The sequence below is a fragment of the Callorhinus ursinus genome, unplaced genomic scaffold (assembly GCF_003265705.2).
Source record: "Callorhinus ursinus isolate GAN/ISIS: 27379988/994484 unplaced genomic scaffold, GSC_fseal_2.0 scaffold12, whole genome shotgun sequence".
NCBI classification, from domain to species: Eukaryota; Metazoa; Chordata; class Mammalia; order Carnivora; family Otariidae; genus Callorhinus; species Callorhinus ursinus.
In genome coordinates this window covers 68,134,189-68,150,592 of record NW_027397074.1, presented here as the reverse complement: position 1 = coordinate 68,150,592, position 16,404 = coordinate 68,134,189, and the positions used below count along the sequence as shown (strand labels likewise).

At 47.8% G+C, this 16,404-nt stretch overlaps 1 protein-coding gene across 6 annotated transcripts; it reads right to left on the bottom strand.

Moving 5' to 3' along the window:
- Positions 1-1,911: 1,911 nt before the first annotated feature.
- On the bottom strand, positions 1,912-14,932 carry GARIN1B (golgi associated RAB2 interactor 1B). Of its 6 annotated transcripts, XM_073898617.1 has the most exons (8): positions 14,648-14,932; positions 12,615-12,799; positions 11,234-11,486; positions 8,948-9,069; positions 8,378-8,443; positions 6,502-6,539; positions 3,364-3,533; positions 1,912-2,586 (listed from the first exon to the last, which is right to left on the bottom strand). In XM_073898617.1, the coding sequence occupies exons 1-7, from the start codon at positions 14,894-14,896 to the stop codon at positions 3,364-3,366; spliced, it is 1,083 nt and encodes a 360-aa protein (XP_073754718.1). In that variant the 5' UTR covers positions 14,897-14,932; the 3' UTR covers positions 1,912-2,586. The 6 variants fall into 6 exon arrangements, 5 of the variants coding, with proteins under 5 accessions (XP_073754718.1, XP_025721356.1, XP_025721357.1 ...); XM_025865571.2 differs by lacking the exon at positions 8,378-8,443 and having other exon boundaries at positions 6,502-6,545; XM_025865572.2 differs by lacking the exon at positions 8,378-8,443.
- Between the last annotated feature and the right edge of the window lie 1,472 nt (positions 14,933-16,404).

Below are 16,404 nucleotides of genomic sequence, written 5' to 3'. Positions count from 1 at the left end.
AGCCAGGATAGCATAGTGTTCTAGAAACCAAGTGAAGAAAGCATTTCAAGGACAAAGGAGTAGTTACTTATGTCCCACGCTGGTAACAGAGAGAGGAGGACTGATTAGCCATTGGCTTTAGCAACATGGGGATCAGGTTTGGTGGGGTAGTGGGCGCCAAAACCCACCAGAGGGGTTCAGGAGAGAATAGGAAGCAAGACATTGGAAACCCTTTCAAGGAGTTTTCTTCAAAGGGGTGGAGAAAACTGGAGCAGTGGGGTAGCAGGGCCAAGGGAGGTTTTGTTTTGTTTTCTTCTATTTTTAAATGGAAGTAATAACAATATGTTTAGGAAAAATATCAGTTTGTTGCTGATGGGAAGGATCTAGGACTGAGGATAAAATTGATATAGGAAAAAGGGAGAATCGCTGGAGCAATGTCCTTGAGTAGAAGAGATGGGATGGGACCTAGTACAAAAGGGGAAGAGTTGGACATTGCTTAGAACTGAGACAGTTCTTCCATAGTAACAAGGAGAGAAACTAGATCTATGGGTCTGGTTCCAGGTAAGTGGTGGACATGGTGGAGAGATCTTGGAGTTCTCTTTCAATTGCTATGATGTTCTCAGAGGAAAAGGAAGCTGGGTCATCAGGAGGCAATGGGGGTTTGAGGCGAGAGAAGGTGTGAAGTAGCCATTCAGCAGAGAGAACAGATGAGGGAAGCATAGTGTGATCTCCAGGCAACACTGAGGACCCTCCTGAGACTTGAGATTATGACTTTGAGGTAACACTGATTGGTATATCACATGGTTTTCTCCAGACAAGTTTAGCAGCATGATGCAGGCATGGAGTTGGTGGAGAGCTGGACTTAGCCAAGTAAATAGAATCAAGTGGAAGAGACACAAAGGTGTTGAGGGTGCATGCAAGGGAATGGTAATAGTAATGATTGATCATGGAATCTAGGCTGAGGGGAAGGAAATGAGGATGTGAGGAGAGTGAGGGACAGTGAAAACCCAGAAGGAGCAACAGATTGTGGGATTAGCGGGTGGAAGGATTACTGGACTCAGGGAAAGACAGGCGGTGGTAGAGCTGGAGAGTGGAAGTAATGGGGTGGGGTACAGTTATTAACGACAAACTCTGGGATAAAATCGCAGGAGTTAGTGGCTGATGAGGGTAGTGGGCAGGATTACTGGGCTGCGGCAGCTCAAGGAACAGCGACCAGGGTATGGGAGGGGTCACCTAGGTGGATATTGAAATCACCAACGAAACTCATCCTTGGAAAGAGTGATGGTGATCCAGGAGCTTACTTTTTAGCCCTCCAACCCTTTCAATTACTCCAGTGAAAGAAAAGACCCTCATAGGATATCTTAAATTAGAGCAAGACCTCTAAAAAAGCTTTCCAATTGGAAAGTTGGTTGAAGTGCTCATAGTCTATTTTTTACTGAATGTGAAATATTGTGCATTTTAAACAAAGTGGCCGGTCCACAGGCCATGTGACAGACATTCCTTGGTGACTCCCTTGATCTATAATTTGCAAACCTCTGATTTTACTTTTACTTTGAGCCTGGAGCCTCTGACTTACCTATGTTTTGAGGTTATACCTCCTTTCTGTGGAATCGCTGGTTTCACAAGCACTAACAAGGTATGGCAACATTTAAAGGGCGTGTCATACGCAAAGGAAATTGAGCCAGTGTCCATAGGACTGAGACAACAGCCAACTGAAGAAGTTGGACCACTGAGAAAGTCCCCCTCCCTCACACACCTTGTCCTAACACTGCCTCCTGCAGGCACCTTTCTGCAGCCTCAAACCCAAACCTTCATTTGAAATACCAGGGCCAGGCTAGCAAGTCCAAGTTAGGGAATGTGCTAAGGAAGAAGGCACAAAGCTTGAATCAAAAGAGGAACTAACAACGACAACAACAACAACAAACTGGGGGGAGAAATGAAACTTCAGGAGAGGCCCTTGGCTGGAATTAGTTTTTAGCCCCTCATAGTTATCCAGAATAATTGGCACAGAGAAGAAAACACATTTGTTTGGGTATATGGCCTTACTTTCAAGTTTTAAATTAGATAAATAGAAGCTTCGTGAGGCATCTCTCAGTGGTGTATTTCTTCTCTTGTCCTTTTCAGCTTCTCATTCAGGTCCCTTCTGTTTTCTTACCACCTCTCTGTAAGATCCCCCTTCTTCTCTGACTTTCTCCCTCCACCTGCTCTTCACCGCCATTTTGTTCTCGTCCCCCTCTCCTCCGGTCCTGCTTCCCTTTCCTTCCTTCTCTCCATCTCTTGTCCGTGGCCCTTCTGAGAGCACATCTTCTTGTGCCTGCCCTGGTGGTGGTTAACGGAGGCAAGGTGTGATGGGTAGTGGCACGGATCCGGAGTTACGTACTGGCATGATGCTGGAATAATGCTCTTACCCGGAGCCATGCTCCCAGGTGGTTCTCCAAGGAAAGGCTATGCTATCAGCGTGAGATGAGTCTAGTTTTTCCTTAGTTGTAGCTTTCTTCTCCCCTACATCCAGACAGAGTCCCTCAGAAAGCTGCATGCTGCAGAGTGGCGTTGGCGAGGGCTGCATAGATTCTCCCCAGTGCGAAAAGGTAGTTCAAATAGAATTTCCTGTTAACATAGGAGAGAAGAATGTCCAATAAGATACAGCTTGCCTAAAAAGCTCTTCTGTGGACACATAGATACTTAAGGTAATTTTTTAATTGTCAACTATTAATAATAGGTATCTTATCAGAGTTAGTGGTTTATTAATATTATTTGACTTGAGAAAACACAAACCACTCCTACCTTCTTTAGGGATCTCTCTCTGGTCAGGCAGAGGCACATAGGAAGTACTTAATGCATATTTGCTAAATGAATATATGGATGGGTGGATGAGCCTGTGGCACATGGAAAGATAAGGGCTGGGCTCCAGAGAAGTATCATCCCCACCAGACCCTTTCTGGCCTAGTTCCTTCTCACTCTCTGCAGCATAAGATTGGGGCTCCCCAAGAGCTCTAGAAAGGAAAAGGGAGAGCCAGCTTCCCACTCCCTCGAAGGAAGAGTCCAGAGGGCTGAGGAGGCAGTCCCTCCCACACAGCAGGGAGGAAGCAGGTCTAGGCACAACAGTGTTGTCCGGGTCTCTATCCCTTCAGGGCCCCTGGCAAGAGGTCCTAGGAGCCTCTAGGGGCTCTGGAGCTGCCACATTTAGGGTTTCACCCAACCCAGTTGGAGGTAGAGAAGAACAGAGCAGGAACAAAGAGAATCGAGGTGGCTTTGGCTGGCACCCCCCATTCCCACTCACAGCCTCCTGGAATTGCCCCCAGGCCCCTAGGACCTGAACCCAGGCCTGAGATGGAACTCCAGGGCTGTCCCATGAAGGTGATCAGATTATTCCCATCACAGTACCTATATGAGTGGGGCCAGCTGTGGCCCCGTGGAGGCTGCCAGGGTGCTGAGGAGTGAAAGGGGCTGTGGCCCAGAGGGGTTCTCTCTTTCCCACTCTCCATAAGTGAGCGAATCTCTCCAACTGAGGTCGCGGGTGCAAGGGATGCCGTCTTCACTGTGAGTATCTTTCTCTACGTCAGAAAGGGAATGCATTCGTTTGTAACTTTAATTCACAGAGCAGTCTCACAGGTTATGGCCAACACTTGTGGGGTGCTTTCTATGAGCCAGGCACGGTTCCAAACAATCACACGCCTTAATGCTCTTTTAATTCTCACAAGGAGCCCGAGAGGTCAGCGCTGCTGTGGTCCCCATTTTACTAGGATTCTGAGGCCCAGCGAGGTTAAGTCACTTACCTGTGGTCACATAATGAGGAGTCAGAGCCAGAATTCAAAGCCAGGCAGTTAGGCAATAGAGCCTATGTTTTAACTATTATATCCTTTGAACAAGGCAGTGCCAGTAAAAGGAGGGAACTAACATGGCTTGGAGAGGATCACTGAATGAATTTCCCGAAGAGATTCAGCTAGCTGAACTGGCAATGGCCGTGAACCCAGATGGCCTTAAGCCAGAGCCTGTTCTTAGTCCACTTGGCTTCAGCTACTCAAAGGGTGGCTTGCAGCCCAACAGCTTTGGCATCACCTGGGAGCATGTTAGAAATGCACAATCTTGGGTCCATCCAGACCTACTGACTCAAAATCTGCATTTTAACAAGATCCCCGGGGGACTGCTTGCACATTATAGTTTGGGAAGCACTGCAGTAGGGCCACACTACCCACTGATGGGGGAGTTGAAAGGTTCAGCCACACAGGTAAGCCTTGGGACCCTGGTTTTTCCCAATGTAGCTCTTTCTTTTCAACCAGAAGTTCCCAGAGGCTGGGGTATAACTGTCCTTCCAAACTCAACGGGTACACTATCTGGACCAAAGAGGAAAAAGGGGTTCCTTCAGGTACAAGGAGAGTGAAGGGTCCTGAGAACATCCTAGGACAATTCACTGAAATCAGCCTCAAGACAGCTTGGGCGTGGTAGTTGTCAGGACACCACATACCTTGTGACTCTGAAATTCCGGCTGTTCTCTCAAGTCCTAGAAGTAAATGTGACTTATTCTCTCTGTCTGTCTTCTTCAACCATAATCTCATGGGGTATGTTTTGAGTGTGTATGTGATTGAATGTATGTGTGAAAACACTAACGCATCATCATTGTATTATCAGTCACATGACATGAGAACGCATTCTCAGGCTTGGGAAAACGTGGGCCAGCGTCAGCTCTACTCACCATTTAGAACAGGGGCTGAATGACCTGGCAGCCTCCAGGCTGAATTTGGCCTGCAGATATGTTTTGTTTGCCCGCTAAGTGTCAGCCTAGACTGTGTTTTAGTGTTTATGGGGCAGGGGGGTAGGTCACATAAAAATCCAGATTTGCAGCTTTTGTTGAGAAATCAGAGTATCTGGCAACACCAGGCCTGCGTTCCAGCATAGTCACAATTGAAGGCTTCAGGGCGCCTGGGTGGCTCAGTTGGTTAAGCGACTGCCTTCGGCTCAGGTCATGATCCTGGAGTCCCGGGATCGAGTCCCACATCGGGCTCCCTGCTCAGCAGGGAGTCTGCTTCTCCCTTGGACCCTCCCCCCTCTCATGCTCTCTCTCTCTATCTCATTCTCTCTCTCAAATAAATAAATAAAATCTTTAAAAACAAAACAAAACAACTGAAGGCTTCATGGAAACCTTCACTTTCTCATTGCCACCATCTCCACCACCTCCCACTGCCTCCTCAGTGCTGAAACCAAGTGTCAGCCTAGCTGGTGTTTAACTTACAATGGAGTTGAGAGAAAAGTCAACCCTTTGTTCCATGACACCTAGACTCTCTACCCATTCATACCACCTGCAGACGTTTGGGTTGGAATCCCTGGTTTGGATGAAAGTCGAGAGCTTCTCTGGGATCTACACATCCCTCTAAATTCCTAAATATAACATGATATTCTGGTTGCCTCCTGAACCAATTTGGAGGAATAATTTATTAGTGGTGTGGCGCACAGATATTTCCTGAACTCCCATTGGGTTCCTAGCCCTGTGCTTGCCACTGCAGATAATTCAGAGGCATGAAAAGAATGAGTATTGGTTGAAGAAATAAGACTTAAGCCTAGGAAACAAGTAGGGAATAAGGTCAGAGAAGTTAGACCAAGGATAGGTAGGATTGAGGGTGGGGCATCAGGGGGAAGGGAGCAGATGGAATGAATAAGACACAGGGAAGGATAGCGAATACTAGACTAGAGCAGATTTGGGCTGGAGAAGATAAGGCACGGGGCGTCTGTCTGAGGGGGAGAAAGTGTTCGGGTGAGATGGGGAAGAGAGGGAAGTTTCTGCAGGGTCATGCGTGCCAAAATGAGTGGATCTGGGGTAAAGTAGAACCTGGCAATAAGTAAGGAACCGGTTGCTCTTTCCAGAATGTGTCATGCTCTTTTCACCCAGACTCTGCCTCTTTTTAGAATGCCTTGCCTTCTCTGCTTCAGTCAGCCCCGCCTGCACTCATCGTCTATGCCTCAGCTCAGACCCCGGGCCTTCCCAAACAGCCTTCTGGGGGGAGTGAGGGACCCCTGTCTCTACGCTCCTGAGGTACCCCAGGCATGAGTTCTGAATGTTGCCTAGAAAGAGAGCTTTTGGGATCTCAGAATCTACCCATCTGACTCCACCAAATTAGAAACCCTTTCACAGGGGTACTGTGTCCTTCTTCATTGTGACTCCAAAGCCTTCAACAGTGTTGGGCACTTACCAAGTGCCCACCGCATGTTTTGGGAAGAGTAAATGAATGAATAAACTAGAGAAGATTACTGTACAGGCCAGGCATGCAATGATAAGGTGGTTAGCGTAGAATCTGCAGGAGTAGAACGGAAGGAAAGAATATAAGAAACATTTCAAAGAAAGAAATCGGTAAGACTTGCTGCCAAATTGAGTATGGTGGCCAAAGAGCCTAGAGGAACTCAAACTAAGATAAGGAAGGACAACAGAGATCCGGGAAAGCTGGGCTGGGGAGCTGGTGGGGGGACTTATTCCTACATCTGTGGAGCAGAAAGTTCTCCGAGACATGGGTGCCCTGTGCCCTCCATTACCTGAGCTGTCCCTTTTGGTCTGTGTCTTTTTGCTGCTCCTGGAACTCCAGCCATTTCAGGATCAAGGAAATGAAGGTCAAAAGGAAAAGAACAGAGCATGAAATTCTCATTTCAAATCTTATTTCCAGTTATATTTTTCTTCATGCAAAAGCTTTAGAGGCAGATATAAATATGAAAAAGGCCAGCTGTGGCGACACTGGGTGGGTGTGCTGCATAATAAAGTACCAGAAAAAAACCAGGGAAGGGGAAGGGGGGAGGGGGGAGGGGGAAGGGGAAGGGGGGCGGGGAGCGGGGTGGGGAGCTGAGCCCATGCTGCTGCTTTTGCTGAGGAAGAGTGGGTGCGACTCCATCTGTTTGGTCCTTTGTCTCAGCCTTTTATTTTATTTGCTGTAAGTTGCTTGTTGTTGCCAACGTGCAAAAACTGATATAATTGCAACGAGACTAGAACCTGCCTGAATGAGGAGAGAAACCATCACTCAGGGCTTCGTTCTGGGAAATTAAAGAGAAGAAACCCAATGTCTGTCCAAAGCAATTACTGAGAGAACAGTGAAGCAAAAATTCATTTTCCCCTATTTCTCACAGCCCTCCGATCCATCTGGGACGTGACAGCCCAGATTAGGTTGCCCCAGCTTACTGGCTGGCCTCTTCACACCTAGGCTCCCTCCCTTCAAATCAACTAAGGCTCCCACTTCACTAAGGTCTTAATTCATGCCCAAGGCTTCCCAGGCCCTGGCTCGGCCCTGCCCACTTCTACTTCCATCCTCCCACCACCACCACTTCCCCACTGGCCTTCCCTCCCTTTTTCTAAACTCACCAAGTCTCTTCCTCAGGATGAAGCCTCATTTGATCCCTCAACCTCTACAGCTTTCTTCACCCTTCATCTGGTTAGAGCCTATTCTCCTTCTGGTCTTAGTCTCCTCTGACCTTCCAGAAATATTAAAAGCTTGCCTGTGCCAGAGATTGCCAACAGGCCCCCAGTCTCCTTCTTCTCTCCTTCCTTGGGGGCAGAGCATCTAATTTTGTGTGAGGCACATGGCTGTGCACAATGATGAGTGCATTTCCCAGCTCCCTTGGAGCTGGGGGTGGCCAGGTGACTGAATGGTGGCCATGAATATAAACAGAAGCTAGCCTTCAAACAGTAATAAAAGAAAAAAAATCCGTGATTTCGGATTTTGAGACGGTCAACAAGTTGCTTCAGTATATCTTGCTCTATTAGAGTCCAGGGGTCTCCAGCCCAGTAATATTGACATCTTACCCAGAAATTACTTAACTATACTCTGTAGTTAAGTCTCTGATATGTATACAAAGTGACAACCTCCCGTGTAAATTCTTAGGCCATGGGCAACTAACAAGTCTTTTTCTTGCAGTGAATACTTTTCTATTTCCAGCCCACCCTGGAGTTAATAATACGAGTTGATATTTATTGAGGATTTCCTTACGTCTGCCTTCCTGAATCTGCTGAGGAGCATGCCAAGTACTGGTGTGTATGAGCTCATCTAATCTTACAAGATCTGGATGAGGTTGGCACTACCATCATTTCCATTTTGCAGATCGGAACACTTAGGGCCAGAAAAGTAAAGCAATGTGCCTGAAGGCTCACAGTCAGGCAGTGACTTGGGCCCAGGGCTGTGTGGGCTTGCCCCCTCCAACTCTGCTGGCTTACTACCAACACTGGGGAAAAGCCTTTCTTTCTTTTTTTCTTCTTCTTCCGTTTTTTTGGTTCTGTCTCTGCATTGCTGGTCCCTACTGTGACAAAAACCTTCTTCTTTCTAACACCTGGTTTTTCTCTTCTGGTGACATTTACTAACTTATTTCTGTCCTCCCTTTCCTTTTAAACCACAAATCAAGATTGCCAGGACCCCGATTCCCACATTACCTTTGTGCTCTGGTCATGGTGCCCTGCGGTCTAGGTGCTCTCAATGCCTTGTCAACCCTAAGGCACCTGCACATACAAGGACATTTCCTCAGGCATGGAGAAGAGAGGCCTGTACAATGGAGCTTTCCAGAATGGATTATACATTTAGAAAGCAACCGCAGAAGCTCCCTGAAGTCCAAGCAGAGGCCAGGTGAATGGGTAAATGAACTCAATGAGTAGACAATATTTCAGTTATTTCTCCGTAAGAACTAGGAACAGGATTAGAAATTAGGTTTTCCTTTCCCACCTGTGCTACTATCTTATTCTTATTATTGAAGAGTTACTTCTTATTTTGTACATCATTCCTCTGGAGTCAAGCCCACCATGCTTGCTTTGTGGAGGAGACTAAGGCAAAGAGAACTGGTGAAAGATTACTCTGAGTCGAGGATAAAACCTGGATCCTGAGTGGTAGCAAGCATTTCCTGCTCCTCCTTCTGCTCCTTTTCCAAGTGACTTGGTTTCTAGATCTTACAGCCCAGGCCATCTGGGCTGCAGCAGGGGCGTCAGGCTGGCCTGATTTAAGGCATGTACCTGAACTCATTGTGCTGGTGCAGGTCGGCAAAAATCTGAGAGAGCGCCTCACTCTCCCCCTTGGCCATCAGCTGCATGAGGCTCTCGCTGGGCTGGGAGGCTTGGGGTTTCTTCTCTACCGACTAGATGGAGGGAAAAAGCAAAGCCAGGTGGTTAAGGCCTTAGGGTCTGTGCATTTTCCTAATCACGGTCCAGACCTGAAAGTGTTGGAACTCGAGCTGTTCCTCTGGGCTGATGGGTCAGCTGCTCGGAGAGGCCATTCTGAGGCCATCTCTGATTATACCACCTGTATTGTTATAAATATCCTTTAGCGCCTTAAAGATAATACTGTCATTGAAAACTTTAGACATAATTTAGTAGATAATCTACTCTTATTAATGTACCTTCATACGTTCCTGAATAGCCTATTCCTATAAACTTTAATAAAGCTTCTGCTACTTGGTTTTATATTTCAGGGTAGGGGGATCAAATATCTGTTGTAGGAATTTAATAGATGCTTAAAAAAATAATTTCTCTGGGCGCCTGGGTGGCTCAGTCGGTTAAGCGCCTACCTTCAGCTCAGGTCATGATCCCGGGATCCTGGGATCAAGCCCCATTTCGGGCTCCCTCCTCCGTGGGGAGTCGGCTCCCTCTCCCTCTGCCCCTTATGCTGGAGCTCTCTCTCTCTCTCTCAAATAAGTAAATAATATCTTAGAAAAAATTAATCTCTCTAAGAAAAATCCTATGTTGAGCTGCTTTTCACACTTGGGTAGAATTGCTTTCTTTCCTGTTGCCTGTGATACCCCCATAGGTACTCCAGCCATGCATGCTGCTCATAGTCATTCATTCATTCATTCATTCATTCATTCTGTATTGAATGTCAGCTATGTACCAGGCACTAGGGATATAACAGCTCAGAAGATGGGGAACCTGTTGCCTCCATGCAGTTTACGTTGCAGCTCAGATTGGTCTGATGTCACACCTTAAGACCTCGGGCAAAAATGCCCAGGTGAATTCTATCAAATATTTAATGGTCATACCAATTCTTCAAAAACTCAGAAAACAGAGGAGGAAAGAACACTTCCCAAATCAGTCAATGAGGCTAGTACTACTCCAAGACCAAAGCCAGGGTGTCACAAAGATTTCTGAAGAAAACTACAGACCAATATTGCTAATGAACATAGATGCAAAAATCTTTAACAAAATACCAACAAACTGAATCCAGGAACATATAGAAAGGATTATATATACCATGACCAGGTGGAATTTTTATTGCAGAAACACAAGGTTGGTGAGGATATGGAGAAACTGAAACCCTCATGCATTGCTGATGGGAAGGTAAAATGGTAGAGCCACTTTGGAAGATAGTTTGTCAGTTTCTTGAAAAGTTAAATCTAGGGGCGCCTGGGTGGTTCAGTTGGTTAAGCACCTGCCTTTGGCTCAGGTCATGATCCCGGGGTCCTGGGATCGAGCCCCGTGTTGGGCTCCCTGCTCGGCAGAGAGCCTGCTTCTCCCACACCCTCTGCCTGCCGCTCCCCCTGCTTGTGTGCTCTCTCTCTGTCAAATAAATAAATAAAACCTTTAAAAAAATTTTTAAAAAATCAAAGTTAAATCGAAACTTATTCTATGACCCAGCTATTACATTCCTTGGAATCTACCCAAGACAAATGAAACATACAGCTATGCAAAAACTTGTACACAAATGTTCATATCGGCATTATTCAGGATAGTCAAAACCTGGAGACAATCCCAATGTCCAACTGGTGGATGGACCAACAAAATGTGGTATATCTATATGATGGAATGCTATTCAGCAATGAAAAGGAATACGGATAGTCTGTGACTCTGCCACAGAGTTGGCCTCATGCTACAATATAGATGAGACTGAAAAACATCATGCTAAGGGAAAGAAGCCAGGCATAAAGACTTTATGTTGTAGGATTTCATTTATATGAAATGTCTAAGAAATATGAATTTATAGAGACTGAACACAGGTCAAAGGATGCCTAAGGCAGGAAATAGGGACATTTGAATGACTGCAACTGGGCACAAGGGAATTTTTAGGGCGATGGAAGTTTTCTAAAACTGGATGGCAATAATGGTTGCCCAACTCTACAGAGTTACGGAGAATCTTGAGCTGTACACTTGACAGGGCTGGGTTTTATGGTTGTAAATTATACCTCAATAAAGCTGATGAGCAAAGGCCTAAGGCAGGGATCACCTTCACAGGGTGCTCACATACCAGCTCACCTAAACTCCACAGTTCAGCTCTGGCCTTTGCTGGAGGTGGCAATGGTGCCCACTTACGTTAGAGTCTCCCGAGGGGCTGCAGCTGTTCTTGGGTACCAGACAGTGAGTGACAAGAATCCTAGGGTCCTTGGTGGTGATGGACAGGCCCTTATGCAGAATTTGAACCAGTCGGATCCAGAAGTGGAAGACAGTCCCAGGATGGTCAGGGTGGAGCCTTAGGTAGTAGATCTTTTCAGTGACTGTCCTCAAACGCAGGATGCGTTGAAGCCGGTCACAGACCTGGAACTCCACAAACTTCAATGGGAGGATCCTGAAGCCACAAGGGAAGAGACACCATGGCAACCCTATGGCTTCTGATCCAACCCTGACTTCATTAAAATGAGAAGTGTCTCCTACAGAACTGAGGTTTTTGGGAGTAGGAGAGAGAATGTTTAGCACCGTGGTGCTCCAACTTTGGGGAGACCAGATTTCCCTGGGGCGCTTGTTTAAAATGCAGACACCTGAAGCTATCCCCTACAACTCAGACTCGGTAGGTCTGGGGTGTTGCCCTGAAATCTGCCATGATTCTCACGCTGGGGTTCCCTGGGATCCTGCTTGAGAGAGAGAGAGCCCTGGAACAAGGAGGCTGCGGTCATAGGGGTTTTCAGTTTCCTTCTTGATCGTATAAAGGGAACTGCCCTTCTCTGCCACAGAGTGGCATTGTCCAGCTTGTCTGTTCATTGACCCCAATGCTTTCACTACTTTTCCCAAAGGGGCTAGAGTTCAAGGAACTGGGCTGTACTTTCTATAGGTACACCCAGAACATAAAGGTGAGGTGGACATAAAGCAGCTGACATGGAGAAATGAAGGGTTTGCCTGGACTTCTGGGAATCTCCAGAGATTCTTGAGATATCCTACAGATTACTTGAAGCTATTCAAACATCACAAAGGGCTGTTTCATCCCAGAGGAGTCTGAGGTCCCTGTATGTTACAGTTCTAAGTGAGAACTGGTTCCGCTCATTTTACCAGCAGGGAAACTGAGATGAGGCAAATAGCTTGAGACTCAAAACTTATTTGAGTCATTTGGATACCAAAGACTAGAGTCTGTGTCTCCCAATCAGTGCTCCACTGGCTGGACCTCACTGCTTCCTTGCCCCTCAGCCCGAGGCAGGGAGATTTGCTATGGATTCAGCGGGGGTGAGAGCAACAGGAAGGAAAGAAGTCGTGTTGACTGGCTTCTCATTGCTGACCGCGTAACACTTCCCTTTGCCCCCCTCCCCCAAGCTTGGCCTAATGCTTCCAGTGCACCCTCTGTCTCGGGCTACTGTTGTCTACAATAATAACGTCACTGCCAGTGACTTCTCTGTTTCTCCCTACTTTGAGTTGAGTCACAAAGCAGCCTCTACTTTGGGTCCACCCCTCACCCTACTCGTCCTCTGTTCCCATCTGTATTGCTTACCTCTTCAGCTTGATGTTTGGGGCTATAGATGGTCTGTTCCATGTCTGGCTCTGTCCCTGGTGCCATTTGACATTAGCCATGAGGAGGATATTGGGAAGGGGCAGGCAGGGCACGGAGGAGGTTACCCCAAGGGCCATGGTGTTGGAGGCCTTGTAGATGTCTATCCAGTCCCTGCCCTTTCTGACCTGCAAAGCAGCCCCATGGGCACAGCCTGAGCATTTGGCAGAAGCAGCAGTGTATTCTATTTTTTTTTTAAAGATTTATTTATTTATTTGAGAGAGTGAGAATGAGAGAGAGAGAGAGTACATGAGAGGGGGGAGGGTTGGGGGAGAAGCAGGCTCCCCGCTGAGCAGGGAGCCCGACGCGGGACTCGATCCCGGGACTCCAGGATCATGACCTGAGCCGAAGGCAGTCGCTTAACCAACTGAGCCACCCAGGCGCCCAAGCAGCAGTGTATTCTAGCTGAGGGGTCTCTCAACCTTAGCCCTATTCATATTGGGGGCTGGCTAATTCTTTGTTTGGGGGAAGGGGGGTCTGCAGGATGGTTAGTAGCAGCCTCCGTCTCTAGGCCACTAGACGCTAGTAGCAATCCCTCCACCCCCCCGCCCAAGTTGGGACCATCAAAAATATCTCCAGAGGTTGCCAAATGCCCCCTGGCAGTAGCGAGCGAAATCAATGCTTGTTGAGAACCACTGTTTAAACCTATATTGGTGGGGCGCCTGGGTGGCTCAGTCGTTAAGTGTCTGCCTTCAGCTTAGGTCATGATCCCAGGGTCCTGGGATCGAGCCCCTCATTGAGCCCCTCAATGAGCCCCTCAATGAGCCCTGCATCAGGCTCTTTGCTCCGCGGGAAGCCTGCTTCCCTCTTCCATTCCCTCTGCTTGTGTTCCTGCTCTCACTGTCTCTCTCTGTCAAATAAATAAATAAATAAATAAATAAATAAATAAATAAATAAATAAAATCTTTAAACCTATGTGTTGGTTAAGCAACTGTAAGAGAGTATTTACACTACCTCCTATCAACAGTCACCCACAAGAACCATAGCCCAGGAGTTCCCAGACCTGTGTCATATTTCTGTGACTCTTCCCCACACTGTTTCCTGGCTTTTCTTTGAAAAATTTGTCCTTAGGCCGTTCTTTGAGGGGCCCTATTATCTCCTGCACTTTCCCTGAACTGTGAGGTCCTTTGCAGCTCCCAAGCTGTTTATTCTGGGTTCCACCTGGCCTGAGGAAAGGAAGGGCAGGCAAGGAAACAAAAATGCACAGAGGGGCCCCAGCCTGGCGCAGTCGGTTAAGTGGCTGACTCTTCATTTCGGCTGAGGTCTAGATCTTGGGGTCCTGGGATGGGCCCCCAAATCCCCCGTCGTGGGCTCTGTGCTCAGCGGGGAGTCTGCTTGAGATTCCTGCTCTCTCCCTCTCCCTCTGCCCTCCCTCTGCGCAGTGCACTCACATGCACTCTCTCTCTCAAATAAATAAACGTCTTTTTTAAAAAAATGCCCTGAGTGCCCGTTGTACTTGGGCCTTTGCTTCCTGTGTTTGCATGGAACAACCAGGTTGGTCCAGCCCCTTTTATAACAGAGGAAACTGGGATTCGGGGCACGCAGGGCACTTGCACAGTGACACCTCAAGAAAGCAGAGACTCTGAGCCCTGGTCCCTCTCGGGGGCCCAGCTCCTGTTCTTTCACCAATCAGCATTTCGGTTACAAACCCTCCAAGGGCAGCTCATTTCACTGCCTCTTTGTTCACCTCTTTGGACTGACAGCCTGGAGAAGGAAGCACGTGGAGGGATTCGGACACCAAGTCCTCTCCTCAGAGCAGAGAACTCCTGCCCTCTGTCCCCACGATGACAAGTGTCTGCAGAAGAAGCCCTGTCTGGGGCTCTGCAAGGTCAGGGTCAGATGCCTTCCAGGCCCACTGACTTCTCCTTGTCCCAGTTCTCACTCCACTCCCGTCCCTGGGACAGACTCTCCCGGTCACATCTTGGGAACAGGTTGAGAAGAATCAAGGAGTGCCATTCTGAGCGACCCAAGAGTACCTGGACAAAGTTGCTTTCAAACACCACTGAGTCAGGAAATAGGTTGAATTCTGGAGAATGAAGAATCTGGCAGAGCAGTCCCTCCTCCACACCCAGGCCCACTCCAGGGTTTGGCTCCCCATCCACAGGCAAGAGGCCCCTGACTTCTTCCCAGGCATTCAGGGAAGGGAAGGTTGGAAAAGATCTTGTGACTTTTACTGTCTTCTTTGATTTCCACCGAGTCTTTCTCTGTGGAACTGATGACAACATTTCCGCACATGCTCAGGGGCCTGCTGCAAGTTTGCCCTGGTACCTCTCTCTTCCCTCTTGGCCCTGGGCAGCTAGCCAAGGCCTGGGACCGCCAATCAGCTCACAATGATGAATGGATGACATCATGAAAAAAACCAGGGCAGGCCCGCAGGAAAGGGAAATGCAGAGGAGCCTCCCTTTGCCTCCAGGGGGCTTGTTTCGGCCCTGATATTCCCCAGCCCCTGTCCGGAACCTGGGGACATAGGGCCCCCAGAGCTTGCTGGGAAAGGGGTTGAGCCGGGCAGGAAGCAAGGAAGGTAAGCTGCTGGGAGGCTATTTTCTTCCCGGCCTTTCAACCCTCCCTTACTCTTAATGCAACCTACCCCAAGCAGTTTTAAGTGCTGTTGTCTATTTAAAACCCAGCCTTTCCGAGCTGTGCACGAGGCGGGAACACAAATATCCTTGTTTATCCGCAGGAGGCTTTTCCGTTTTGGAAGGAATTGCTGGGCCCTGCTCCATGCTCTGCTACGCCTGGGTGGTTACTTCTGCGGGCCTATTTCCCTTAGGAGGTCAAACTGAAGAAGGAGTCCAAGTAATTAGTTTTTTACCCAGAGGCTGGCTCTGTGAGGGTGCCCAGCTGAGAAGACTAGAACTGCGACAGGGCAGTTCTGCTAGATCAACAAGACGTTCCCCCTCTCGGAGAGTGACAGCATGCTCATCCTGGAGTCAGAAGAAGCAAGAGCCCAAATCCTGCAGTGGCGAGGTCAAGGGCAAAGAAGGAAGCAGGCTGACCGCTGTTCAAGGCCACTTTGGGGAGAAATTATATTCTGATTTGGACAAAATCCCGGAATTTACTAAACGATGTATTATCTATCAAAATCAAAGGTGATCAATTCAGAAAAGCAATTGGACAACCAGTGTATGTGATGTACAAGCATGAAGATTTATTTTTCTATTTCATTAGCAAGTCAGAGGGGCAGCTGAAAGATCATGAGGCCCTACTGGTCTGATTCCATCCGCCCCTCACCTGGCCGCTTCTAGTTTGCCCGGTTCAAGCACCAGAAACCGCTCCGTGGTTGGTAAAGCAACTGGGGCATTCCTGTTCCTTGTTCTCATTTGTTTATCACATGGGACAAATGTCCTCCATGGAACAGTCTCTAAGGAGGGGGTCAAGAGACCGCGTCCTGAGATTTCCATTTCTCTGGAAGCAACACACAGTCCAAATGTGATGGCAGCTAACACGCTGGTATAGGTTAAAGCTTGCCCGCCACAGTCAAGCTCTTTGGTCTTAGATATGTGGTTTGAATGTATTTGGCCACTGAGACATCCAAAAGTCCCCTTTGGTGGGGAAGATGACGTTTCCTGTTTTCTGTACAAGCCTGTTTAGCCCACTTCTGTGGGATTGAAAGAGGCTTTAGCTCCCAGTCTAGAAAGTTAATTGTGAGGAAATGAGCTTTTTGGCTCTAAACAAAATCCTAAACAATAATCAAATGTCTTTTCCTACTTGCCCCCATCAAACCTCAAAAACT